Source organism: Ursus maritimus (assembly GCF_017311325.1).
Source record: "Ursus maritimus isolate PB19 chromosome X unlocalized genomic scaffold, ASM1731132v1 scaffold_X1, whole genome shotgun sequence".
Taxonomy (NCBI): Eukaryota; Metazoa; Chordata; class Mammalia; order Carnivora; family Ursidae; genus Ursus; species Ursus maritimus.
Window position 1 is genome coordinate 46189230 of NW_024423319.1, and position 13557 is coordinate 46202786.

The 13557-nt window shown below is 37.3% G+C and overlaps 1 protein-coding gene across 1 annotated transcript in view; it reads right to left on the reverse strand.

The window, feature by feature from the left end:
* The window catches only part of CENPI (centromere protein I), a 59494-nt gene extending 46422 nt beyond the window's left edge, over positions 1 to 13072 (reverse strand). Inside the window, exons 1-5 of the mRNA XM_008701699.2 lie at positions 12996 to 13072; positions 11419 to 11654; positions 10516 to 10653; positions 6792 to 6910; positions 6398 to 6505 (exon numbers count right to left, since the gene is read on the reverse strand). Of these exons, the coding sequence (XP_008699921.2) occupies positions 6398 to 6505; positions 6792 to 6910; positions 10516 to 10653; positions 11419 to 11641 (588 nt within the window). The 5' untranslated portion in view covers positions 11642 to 11654; positions 12996 to 13072. The remainder of the gene's footprint in view (positions 1 to 6397; positions 6506 to 6791; positions 6911 to 10515; positions 10654 to 11418; positions 11655 to 12995) is intronic.
* Between the last annotated feature and the right edge of the window lie 485 nt (positions 13073 to 13557).

Genomic DNA, 13557 nt, shown 5'->3' on the forward strand with positions numbered 1-13557 from the left:
ATGGAGAAGTATGGAGAAGAACAAGCCAGACCCAAAACCAGACAATAGCATATAATCTGGGAGAGCTGTGATCAAAGCTAAAGCATTCTAAGGTCCATGCATCATTTAAGATGAAGGTAAAGATACTGGTTACCTTTAGACTCTAAGAAAAACCATATTAGAAATTAAAACTGAGAAAAATGTAAATGTTTATTAATTCATTAAAAAATAATATACCAATTACATGCTAGCATAAATGACATATTCTATGAAAAGTAACTGTATCTGCCAGAAGAAAAATAGTAAGAAGAGTGACATTGTTGTACCTTTTTACCTTAAATATGCATGTTAAAATAGGTAAATAACACCTAAAAGAACATACACAGAATGTATAACTAACTTCCAAACTAGAATAGGGGGAAAACTACAATCAATCTAAAATGAGAAAAAGAAGGAAAAAAGCAGAAAAAAAGCAGATCATTTAGAAAGCTCAAAATAAGATATTTGAATTTATTCCTATTCTATGAATAATCACTGTATAGGTAAATAAACTAATTCTCCAAGTTAAAGAAAAAATCCTCAAACAGAATTTAAAAGTAAAATCTAGTTATATGCTATTTAAAAGAGGCATCTAAGACATGAGGACAAAAAAAGATTAAATAAAACCCTAAAAGATGGAAATATACCAAACAACTACCAGCCAAAATAAAGCCAGAGCAGCAATGTCAATCTCATACAAAACAGACTAAAACAAAAAGCATTTCTAACAACAAAGAGTTACTCCACGATAACAGGTTTGATTCATCAGAATAAGAAAACTATAATTATGCATACACCTAATAACAGATTCAAAATATATAAAGCAAAAATTGACAGAACTTTCAAGAAAAACTGACAAATCTGCCTTCACAGTGGGAGATTTTCAACATTTTCACTCAGTAATTGGTAGATGGGCAGCAACAACAACAAATCCATAAGGAAACAGAAAACTTCAATTCCAATAACCTTCATTCCCTCACTCTACTTCAACAACTCTCACCCCATGGTCACTCTGAATCTTGTCATCACATTGAACCATATCCTCCTGAAATCTTATACTCCAACGCGACAATTTCCTATTAGTCCAGCTTTTAATCCCACTACATATCTTGACTGTCACCAAGGCATCCCAAACCTCAGCCATGTGTGTATGTTCCCAATCTGCCCTCTTGTCTTCACCTTCTTCCTTTTCCTGGCTCAACTCCCTGGTCGATCAGCTCAATCACTCTTATGCATCGTTGTCCAACCCTGGAGAAATTGCCTGTCCCTGCATATTAGTAACATCACATATCCATGCTCTCTAACCCCATCTGGGCCTTCAAAACTTCTGTCTTTAATCATCTCCTATTCCCATTTCCATCAGGAGCTATTTCAAAATTTATACTGTCTCCTCAAATATAATATTTAGCTTCGCCTCCTCACTGTTAGCAGAAGACTTTGCCTCCTACTTGAGTGAAAAATTGAAAAAAAAAATCACCAAGACCACTGGGCAGAAATTCCCTCAATTGTGTCCCTTACTAACCCACACATTTATTACCATCAACACCCATCCTTTTTGCTGGTCAGGAGAGGTATCTCTCTTCCTATAGAAAGCAAATTCCTATAATTTTAGCTCTGATTCCTAGTCTTATTTTGCTACCTCTCCTCTATACCGTCACAGAATCCTGTATATACTATCATAGGATTTATCACACTGTACTTATCTTCTCCCCTACTACATTTAAAGATCTTCCAGGTTAAGTCTCTTACTGGGTAGCTTACCTCAGCAAAGTTATTTAACTTTTCCATGCCTCAGTTGTCCCTTCTCTAAAATGGGAATGATATAATTTACCGTAAATCCTGGTTGTAGTCATGTGACCTTGGGTAATTATTTGACTTCTCTGTGCCTCAAGACTCATCTCTAAAAGAGGGATAAAAATGGGGCACCTGGGTGGCTCAGTCGGTTAAGTATCTGCCTTCGGCTCAGGTCATAATTCCAGGGTTCTGGGATTGGGCACCACATTGGGTTCCTTGCTGAGCAGAGAGCCTGTTTCTCCCCTCTCCCTCTGCCTGCCATTCCCCTTGCTTGTGCTCTCTGTCAAATAAATAAATAAAATCCTTTAAAAAATAAAATAAAAGAGGGATAAAAGCATATACTTCGTAAGGCTGTCAAGAGGTTTAAATGGGTTAAAACTTTAATATATTAGGGGCGCCTGGGTGGCACAGCGGTTAAACGTCTGCCTTCGGCTCAGGGCATGATCCTGGCGTTATGGGATCGAGCCCCACATCAGGCTGTTCCGCTATGAGCCTGCTTCTTCCTCTCCCACTCCCCCTGCTTGTGTTCCCTCTCTCGCTGGCTGTCTCTCTCTCTATCGAATAAATAAATAAAATCTTTTAAAAAAAACTTTAATAAATTAGTAATAATAAAATAAATATAATATTTAATAAATATTAATAAAATATTTAACTTTTAAGATATTTAAAATTATTAAATATCAATGTTAAGTATATTATTAATATTAATATTTAAAATATTTAAAAATAAAAATATTTAATAAAAATAAAGTAATAAAAACAATAAAATAAAATAAAAATAAATAAAACTTAAATAAATTTTATCAGGTGTGTATCTTAACAGCACATTTCACTTTGGCCCAGCCACATTTCCACTGTTTGCTAGTCACATGAGATTAATGTCTATCATACTGGACAGCACAAGTACAGAAAATAGTAGGTGCTCAATAAATATTTTTTAAAAAGTAAGCTCTACGCCCAACATGGGGCTTGAACCCATGACCCCAAGATCAAGAGTCTCATGTTGTACTGACTGAGCCAGCCAGGAGAACCTCAATAAATAATTTTTTGAGGAATATTGATGTCAGAACACAAAGAACTTTCAAAACCCCAGGACCAGAAAAAAAAAAAAAACTTTATATAAGTCTAACTTTTTTTTTTTTTACATTTTAACATCTCTGAAAATAGGAATAATCTTATAATTGATGTCATCTGACAGTTTTAATGAAAGTATTCTTTTGTAGTGGTTCATAAGATAATGATGCATCTTACAACTGATGGCATCTTAGAGTTGATAAAATAACTGTGTATAAAGCACCTAGTACCTGGCATATAGGCCTCACATAAATTAACTATTATGTCTTATTCATATTTGTATTCCCAATACTAAATTCAATATCTGGCATAGTATGTAGTTAGTAAATGTTCATTAAGTGAACTTCTACAGGATTCCTTGTGACCTTTGTACATCTTAATCTAAATATATTGTATGCCTTCCAAAATTACCTTCTTCTCACAAACTTCCTTGTATGGTCAAAGATACCATCATTTTGAGCCATGCTGACTTAAAAACCTCAGATCTTTATCTTCTGACCCTTCCCTTAATCCAGTTTAGGGATCAGATCCTGTCAATTCTTTCTTTAAAATTTCCTCCCAAATCTGCCCTTTCAATTTTTCATTCCCACTGCCACCTCCTTAGACTAGGACAGCAATTCTCAAAGTTTTTGGTTTCAAGACTCTTTACATTCTTAAAATTAGAGGATCCCAAAGAGCTTTTGTTTATCTGGATTATATCTATTGATATTCACCATATTAGAAATTAAAACTGAGAAACTTAAAAATGTTTATTAATCCATTAAAAATAATAAACCCATTAGATGCTAACATAAATGACATGTTTTATGAAAAACAACTATATTTTCCCAAAAAATGGCTACAGTGACATAGTTTTACATTTCTAAATTCTATTTAATGTTTTTGACTTAACAGAATACAGCTGGATTCTCTGCTTCAGCACTAAACCTGTTATGTTGTTTTAATTGAAGTACATGAAGAAAATCCAGCCTCACACAGATATGTGTAGTTGGAAAAGAAAGCAATTTTAGTAGCCTTTTCAGAAAACTGTATATTAGTCTTGATAAATGGTAGTCTCTTAAGGGTTAGCTGCAATATGGAATCTGAAACCTTACCAATGAACTCTCTTTGTACTGTTCCATTACGATTCAATGCTATATAAAATTAAAGTCTATTGAAAAAATGTTGAAAAATTAAAGTCTATTGAAAAAGTGTTAAATAAATAAATACATACATATATACATAAAATTCATTGATACATCTTGCATTTTGAATGGATCTTTTACCCATGCATAATTTTATAACATCATACTTGGTCACCTGGAAAATATTGGTTCACTGAGTTATACCAACCTTCCAAATATTGACACATTTCATTATACAATATCTAAAAATCATATTCATTAATAGTGTTACCAATATCATCAGGAAAATTTAAGTATTGGGAAGCTGTCAAGTTCACAGTGGTACATACAAATTTTCCAAACTCATAATTTTCACTTGAAAGCTCAAATCTTATCATTGACAACAAATACTGTAAGTTGTCTTCTTCGAAATGACAGGCTGGCTTTTCATTTTTGAAAAAACATCTGCCAAACACCCATGTCTGGATAACCATAGTTTATATGTCAGTCATTCTTTCAAGTAAAAATGGGATTCCATGAAGAAAGCAGCTAGTTTAGCTCACAACTCAATGACACAAGTGCTTTTCCTGAGGACAACTGCAGTTTAGTATACAGAAGGGATTTATTTGTACTTCCCGCTTTATCACACAGAATATTAAAGACATGTCTCAAAGGCTGAAATTTAATAAAATCAATGAATTAATTTTTACTGCTTCATTTAGGACATTGAGAGAAACTAGCATTTTTTTTTACTATAGAGAAGAATAAAATGACCATTAATACAGTTTGGCTCCACTGCCCCTTGCTAAGGCACCAACAGTTTTATTCACCATTACTTTAGCACCATCAGTGCAAATGTCAACTCAATGAAAATACCAGATAACATCTTGATATTGCTATGAAAATAATTTTGACCTCTCAGAACTCCTGGATCAGGGAGCCTCAAAGGGTCCACAGATCATATTTAAGAACTGCTAGTCTAGGACTTCATCATGTTATACCTGGATTATGTTAGTCTCCTAACTACTTTTCCCAACACTAGCCTCTCTCCTTATTCATATTGTTTGGCATTACTAAACACAACTCCCTACAATTTCGCTTTCAACGTGTTCTGCCCAAAATTATCAGTGATTTCCCCATTGGACAGAGGATAAAATTCAAATTGCCTAGCATCAACTTCAAAGACCTCTACAATCTTTCTTCATCCAACTTTTTCAGCCTTACCTTCCACCACTCCCTGACATGACTGTAATTAAGTCAGTCTGATCTACTTAAGGTCTCTGGAAACAAAATTTACACAGCTCACAACTTTGCTTGAAATGTTCCTGTCAGATGAAATATTATTTCCTTTTATCAAATCTCAAATCCTATTCCACCTTCAAGGCCCAGCTCGATGCCCAAATACTTTATTTATGATACTTTTTCTAATCACTGGTTTACAGTGCTCTCTTCCTTCCTGAAATATCACTGCAATTATTATCCTCACATTGTCATATACTGTCTTTGATAATTTAACTCCTGAGTTGTTTATTTAACCTTACATGCTTTCTTTAATCTCGCAATTGGATTATAAATCCCTGGAATACAGAAACTCTCTGCTAAACTTTTTTTTTTTTTAAGTAGGCTCCACACCCAGTGTGGAGCCCAACGTGGGGCTAGAACTCACAACCCTGAGATCGAGACCTGACCTGAGATCAAGAGTCAGACACTTAATCAACTAGCTACCCAGGCGCTCCAAAACTTTTGAGTCTTCTACAGCACATAGTACAATGCAACAAACACAGTGAAAACATCAATGTTTAAAAATGAAATCAATGAATGAATTCACCTTCCAAAGGCAAGAGGAATTTGGTTAGATGAATGAGTCACACGGTCTATGAACTACTGATCGTCCTTGAAAGTCTTCCAGGTGGACACTAGATTGATTTCTTGGAGTTATTAATGTTTTCAATGGGAATAATTATGCTATTTAATCAAAATCAGTCCATTGGCATCTCATCAAAAGCAATCCTCTCCTTCTCATTAATTCTGATGAGGTTTTGCAGTGTTAATCAAGAAAATGTAGAGTAAGTGACCCACAGGACCCTGCTGAAGTGGTTTTAAAGGGAAAAGATGGCAATCACTGCTCTAAATGAGCAGAGACTCCAATGTGGAGTCAATTCTATCTGTAACGTTTTTATTTCCTTAAAAGAAAATATAAATCAAATATGGTAAAAATGTTATATTTGTTAATATGAAAGACAGGGGCAAGGGTGTTTGTTATGTTATGCTTTCTACGTTTCTATATGTTTGATGTATTTTAAAATAAGGAAAAATACATTGTGTGGCTCTTTGAAGTGCACACGGTACATCAATATACAAGAGCATACCATTTGATCAATGCATGACGTTGTCCAATTTTTACTTACCAGTGCATCATCTTGCAATGAAGCAAAAAAGAAGCCATAGAGCAAGTTAATTTGATCCTTGTGATCAATGAAGTCAAACATTGCAACCAGCCAACGATAAAAAAGTACCTATTGAGAGACAAAATGCTTATCTTTAGAGAAATATAACTGGCACAGGAGAGAGCTTAATTTCCCACTCAGGGCTGTTTTAGAAGCTTCTAGCACAAAGTAGGATAATAGATTTTATTTCTCAGTAAAAATTTCTGCTTGAGCAAAGTCCCTGCATCAAGCTATATTGTTCTAAAACTACAGCCTTTGCACAAAAGGCTACTGCCATTACTCCGTAAGTGGCTGTTCCTTGCCAGCCCTTAAGTGGTTTTGAAGGACTTATCATCAAACTGTTTAAAAAGATTACCTTGGTGCTACCGGAACACTTGCCAACACAAAGCCAGGAGACGGCCTTAACCACAGAATCTTCTGATATTAGAGTTGTTGGAATCATACACTTCAATATCCGAGTGTTTACAGCACTCCCTAGAAAGCAGACAAACTCCAAATTAAACTACATTTTAGAATCTTGATTGTTCATTTGTTCTATTATTCACTCTTAGTCCTAAAAATCTCACTTTATACTGAAGGCAATAATAAAGTAGTATTTGATATTATCATCATTACAAAACAGTTTCAAACAAAAAAGTAACTTTAAGTTCTAATGTAACTATAAAGCAAATTCTCTGGCTCTATATTTCTATTTAAAAGGATGCCTACAGGGTTTCTTTTGGGGTGATGAAAATGTTTGGGAATTAGAAAATGGTGATGGTTGTACAACTCTGTGAATATGCTTTAAAAAATCCTAAATTGCATGCTTTAAAAGAGTGAATTCTATGGTATGTGAATTATACTTCAAAAAAAGTCTTAGGAAAATTTCAAAGATTTTTTTTAAGACTTAATTATTTCAGAGAGAGAGAGAGAGAGAGAGAGAGACAGGGGAGGGGCAGAGGGAGAGGGGAGAGAAATCCTCAAGTTAACTCCTGCTGAGCTCAGAGCCTGACAGAGGACTCAATCCCAAGACCCTGAAATCATGACCTAAGCCAAAACCATAAGTCGGATGCTTAACCGACTGGGCCACCCAGGCACCCCAAGATTATTTTTTATTTTGTTATTATTTTTTAACGGCACAATAGATTCTGACTTATTTAAAACTATTGACAGACATCTTGCATGAGCTGCTTCATTTAAGAATGAATTAGCTAGCAGTAATATTCTATACTGGTCCAATCTTTCCATCATACTCTCTGGGCTTCCATGGTATTCTCCCATCTGGTAATAGAAGTGATGTTGCAAATACCTTTGTATACACCCTATATCAATTTCTGCTTATTAAGGCTTCAAGAATTAAATGTACATCTCATCAATTTTTTTGGTATGTAAACATTGTTTCATTTGCATTATAATGTGATGATCACAACCACTCACTGAAAAAACACTGTTCTCAACTTCTCATGCAAATAGAATTCTCAAAAACATCTTGGATCCATGTGTCTTTAACCACTGTTTTACATGCATTACAGTGTGCTGATCACATCCATTCGCTATAATACTGTTCTCAACGTCTGCAAGTAGCATTCTTAGAAACACCTTATACATGTCTTTAAACACTATTTTATATGTATTACAGCATGATGATCACATCCATTCACTGAAACAGCACTGATCTTAACTTTGCAAGTAGCATTCTCAGAAACATCTTATACACATCTTTTTTTTTCCCCCTGGGGAGAAGACCTCTCTTTATTTTTTTATTTTTAAAATAAAAAGTGTGTAGGGACGCCTGGGTGGCTCAGTAGGTTAAGCGTTTGCCTTTGGCTTAAGTCATGATCCCAGGGTCCTAGGACTGAGTTCCGCATCGGGCTCCCTGCTCAGCGGGGAGAGCCTGCTTCTCCCTCTGCCAGCTGCTTATGCACACTCTCTCTCTCACACAAATAAATAAAATCTTTAAAAAAATAAAAATAAAAAGTGTGTATATTTCAGATGTACAATATGATGATATACATATACATAGTGAAATGATTACTACAGCCACACTAATTTACATATTATCTCCTCACGTTGTTACCATTTTTTGTGTGTGGTGAGGGCACCTGAAATCTATTCTCTTACCAAATTTCCAGTATTCAATACAAATTATGAACTGTAATCATCATGCTGTACATTAGAGCTCAAAATTTATTCATGCTACCTATATTCTCAATTTCTACCCCATCATTCTGTGGAGAAAGAAGGAATCATAAGAATAAAAATTTCTGTATTCCGGGGCGCCTGGGTGGCTCAGTCGTTAAGCGTCTGCCTTCGGCTCAGGGTGTGATCCCCGTGTTCCGGGATCGAGCCCCACATCAGGCTCCTCCACTGGGAGCCTGCTTCTTTCTCTCCCACTCCCCCTGCTTGTGTTCCCTCTCTTGCTGGCTGTCTCTCTCTCTGTCAAATAAATAAATAAAATCTTAAAAAAAAAATTTCTGTATTCCACTATGGCTTCTTGTTTTCATTTTCTTTTCTCCCCCACTCCCATCCCCTAACCCTTCTAAAGTTTAAAACAGTCTGACCACTAACACTTCACACTTGTACCAAATTCAAAGGGTGAATTCAATACAGACTCAATACTTAACTTCCCAGAGACTTTTTAATTTCTAAAGTCTCTAAAGTCCTTTTGTACTTAATTATGACATTTCAAGCACACCTACCCCTGAATATAAATTTCAACTTAGCAAAAGAGCTACAGGTAAAGATTCAGTAGTTACGGAGGATATCACAGAAATAACTAAAAGGAGACAAACAATTAAGGAGGCCATATCTGACATCACCAATTCCAGTTTAATGGAAAAATGAAAAGTTAAAATAGAAAGCCAGAAATTATGTTTTAAATTGTCACAAACAAGTTTCCAAGGCTGAGGCATGCATTTGCCACAAGACGTGGCAAACATCATGAAAACCTTTTAACTATTAATTTCTGAGATATCAAAAAAAGAAATTCCAAAATAGAAAACACTTGTACATGCCATACATGTTTTAAGAGCAGGGAGAGAGAATTCTCAACAGACACTGGTTAGTTAAACATGGGTTCCTGGAAAGATATTAGAACCAAACATCTGAAACCACTTACAAGAAGAGCCAATTTTATCAGGTCAAATTTTACTCTGGAGGAAAACACAGGGAACTAATCAAGTAAAAGTAGAGAATTAAAATACCGAAGAGTCATATTTTGATTTCAGCTAGTAATGTGTTGTTGCTTTAAAACACACACCCCTGCAAAACATGATGCTAGGGTATACACAAAGGAACTCAATATGCAAAGGCCAGGAAATAGTATATAAAGCATCCAGTTTTGATAGATGTCTTCACATTAAAAAAAACAACAACCAGTAGAAAACCCAGTAACTGTATGGGGCAGTATAAACACTAAAAGGGGAGTTAGATCTGGGTTCCCCAGTTCTAGCTCTGACATTAAATGAGCCTCTTTAACCACTCTGGGTCTCAGTTTCCTCGCCTTTAAAATGAGGATGTTCAAGGCCTAAAATACCCCCTGAGTCTGAATTTGGGTGAGAGTAGGTTAAAAGATTCTTCTCAAGCAAAAAGAATACTGGCCAGGTGTTCTTTCTTCCTAAGAACCTCTCCCCCTCCATTTGAAATGCACTTAGAACTAGAAAGGAAGCATTTCCACAAAAGAAAAAGTATCTTGACTAGTAAGGTCATAGACAGTGGAATGGAGACAGTTTCAAAAGGGACTTCGAGAGGTAAGTGAATGAAGCAATGAAGTAGACTAAGTGATCTCTTAAGCTGCCTTATCTACGCTTCTTAAAAGAAATACTAAAAATGACTCCCATGTATTTGGTGACAAGAGTCTATACATTCTATTTGTAAAGACATGTGATAACTAACCATTCTCAGCATATATACACAGAAACTTTGGGTTCATATGGTAGCTTGAACACAGGAAAGGCCCATTTTATAATCTTACCAGATTGGTTTTATGAAGAAAATAGTACAAATAAAGAAATGCAACTGATTCCAATAAACAATCTATTTCAAAGTCTGGAAGGCAAAACTAATAGCAAACTGATGACAAATTTATCCCCTTGACATACCAAATTTGCCACTGAGTGCCACATTTAATAGAATGTCAATTCCTTCTGGAGCTAACCCATTCTTCCAAGCCACATTTTCCACAGTTTTCAAGTGTTTTTCCAAGATTTTATCTTTACTCTGTGAAGTTTTAACGGGACCTAGAAAAAGGAACAATATTAAGTAGTGGGACCTTTAAAATTCTTTCAGTCCTCGACCCCAACAGTTACAACGTGGGATACTTTAAAGAAATAGCTTTTTTTTTTAAGAAGGCCCCACACCCACATGGGGATTGAACTCACAACCCTGATCAAGACCTGTGCTGAGATCGACAGCCAGACATTGAACCAACTGAGCCACTCAGGCGCTCCTGAGCAAACAGCTCTCTGTTAAAAATGTCTTCCCGAAAACCTTTCAAAGCCTTTAAAATTCTAGAATATTTAACAGCAATAGAGCAATAGCACCTTCAGTGAGGAAAACTGAATCATGCCCTGGCATCTCTGCTCTAAACTAACTAAAAGCACTGAACTTAGACTATAAGCAGATTCAATACCAGGACAGTAGTTCCCAAACTTTGCTGCAAATTGGAATCACCTAGGAAGCCTTTTAAAAATCCTGATGCCCAGACTGCATGCCATGCCAATAAAATCAGAATGTCTAAGAGTGGATCCCAGGCATCAGCGTTTTTTAAAGATTCTCAGATAATCCCAACGTGCAGCAGCCTGGAAACCACCTGCCAAGAATTTTCTTTGTTGTTGTATCCCTAGTACCCAGCATGCTGATATTAGGAAGCACTCAATAAATGCCTATTAAATAAACAAAAGCATGAATGAGCAAAAATATGCTTTCCTTTAAAAATCCGTAAGAAAAAGTCGAGGACATTTTTACAGAAATAGAACTTTCAAAAAGAAAATTATCTGTCTTACCTTTCTCAAAGTATCTCACTGCTATTTGCAGAGCATCTTCTCCTTGATCATCAGCATGTCCATAATCTTCCGCTGGATTGTCTTGTCCATGTTTCAAGCTGTGCTTTGAGTCATTCAGGTCCTCTTTTTCTTCCCCAGCCAAGAGATTAGTCTGATAACTATTACTAACTTGTGAAGTTCTCTTTTGTGCCTGAGAGTACTTAACTCTCTTTTGAGATGACATTATTGCACATGTTCTATACAGAAACAAGTGTCAAGTTACCATTAAACAGGCAAACCATCCCTTTTTACTCCACAAAGACAGGAACCATATCTGCTTTGTATTCCCAACATTTAGTACACAATACCTAGCATACAAACAGTACACACACACACACACACACAAAACCCTGACAACAATCCAGGCAACAAAAAGGTTAACTTTCACAGAAACCTTTGACCTAAGCAGGAATAGGAAGAAACAACTCTCCAGGATAACATTCACCAGCTGAACTGGACTTCTCGCGGAAAAAAACCCAGTACAAGCAACATAGCAAGTTCTCTTAAAATGGCTCTATCACATAATCAAGTCCAAAACGAATCCATCTCATACAATCAATCTTACTTTTTCCATTCACTCCTATTTTTCTCCACACCCCCTCCCCGATTTTGCTTTTAATCTTTTATGCTCTCCACTTCTTGAGTGCTGAGTTAAAATGGCATAGTTCAAAAGTCAAACTGGTGACCAAACTAAGGATTCTCCCAACAGAATCATTCCCCATTAATTAATTCACTTATTCAGTAAATAATTGTTGAACATCATCTATATGCAAAGCACAGTTCTAGTTACTAGGGATAAAAGAACAAAACAGTCAAGGTCTCTGCTCTCCTGAAACTTATGGGGGTAGGGTGGGAAGGAATGTGAGAGGGGAATGATACCATATGATTTGTTTTAAGACCGTTTTAGCAGCAGGGTGGAGAACAGAATGCTAGGGGTCAAGGAGGGAAAACAAACGAATTTTTTAAAAAGTCTTCACGAGTCCAGTAGAAATACGACTGTACTCTGAACTAGGCCTAATATAGCAGTGGAAAAGGTAGAAAATGACTGATACGTTTTGCAGATAGACTGGGAAAGGCCGTGATAAAAGAACTGGATGTAGGGAAAAGGAAAGAGGACTCCAGAAAGACTTTCAAGTTTTGGCTTCAAATGGGAAAAACTGAGGAAACCGTTGGAATGACAGTTAGTCCCACGTCCTTAGAACATATGAGGCCAGAGGAGGAGAGCGATACGCATATCTAACCCAATGGGAGGTTCCGAGTTTCGAGTAGTTTCCTGGGGTCCTAAAAAAGAAGGGCCGGAGAGCAGCTTCTAACCCCATCCAGTTGAACCTTCCCATCGCTTCCCAGGAACCCAGCCCCTCACAGCCTGCCGCAGCAGAGAGCGAACTGGGCCACGACGACCGACCCACTGGACAGATTCCTGAGCTGGGGAAAAACCCGACCCCAGCCACACCTTTCAGGAGAGTCCTGCTCAGAAATCGGGAGATTCCCTCCGCTCTGAGAGCCCCCATTTCGCGCGGTCCTTAAAAGTGCCTCACCTAACACACTCCTCGGTCGCGAAGCCTCGGTAATCCAAACACCGCCTCCCGGATTCAAAAGAACGGGCCCCGCCCCGCGCATGCGCTTCTGCAGAGACCCAGGCTGCTCTAGGCAGAGCTGCGCGCTCTGCTGAAGCCTGATTGGTTGGGTTACACCTCAACGGCGCGAGGAGGCGCGCGCGCGCCGACGCTGACGCAGACCCAATCCCGAGAACCTCTTGCCCCGCCCGCCCTGGGCAGAGGACCCGCGAGTTGTGGGTAGTTGCTGCTGGAGCTAGCTGATTGGCTGGCGTTCCCATAATGTTCGCGTTCGTCATTTTGCGTAAAACTCGACAATTAGTGTCCTGATTGCTGAATTTAACAGGAGTAATTATAGTGATAATTTTGCCCAGACCCGCAAGTCTCGGGACTTTGAATATACAGGAAGCTGCAAACTTCGCAATAAAGGCTGCTTATCCCTTGCTGGACTTAGGTTATTGAGTCTATGACTTAGGAAGCTGTCGCTTTTCCCAGCCGAAGCTCTGGGGTGGGAGGAAAGGACGGCTGGATCCGTCCTCCTTTT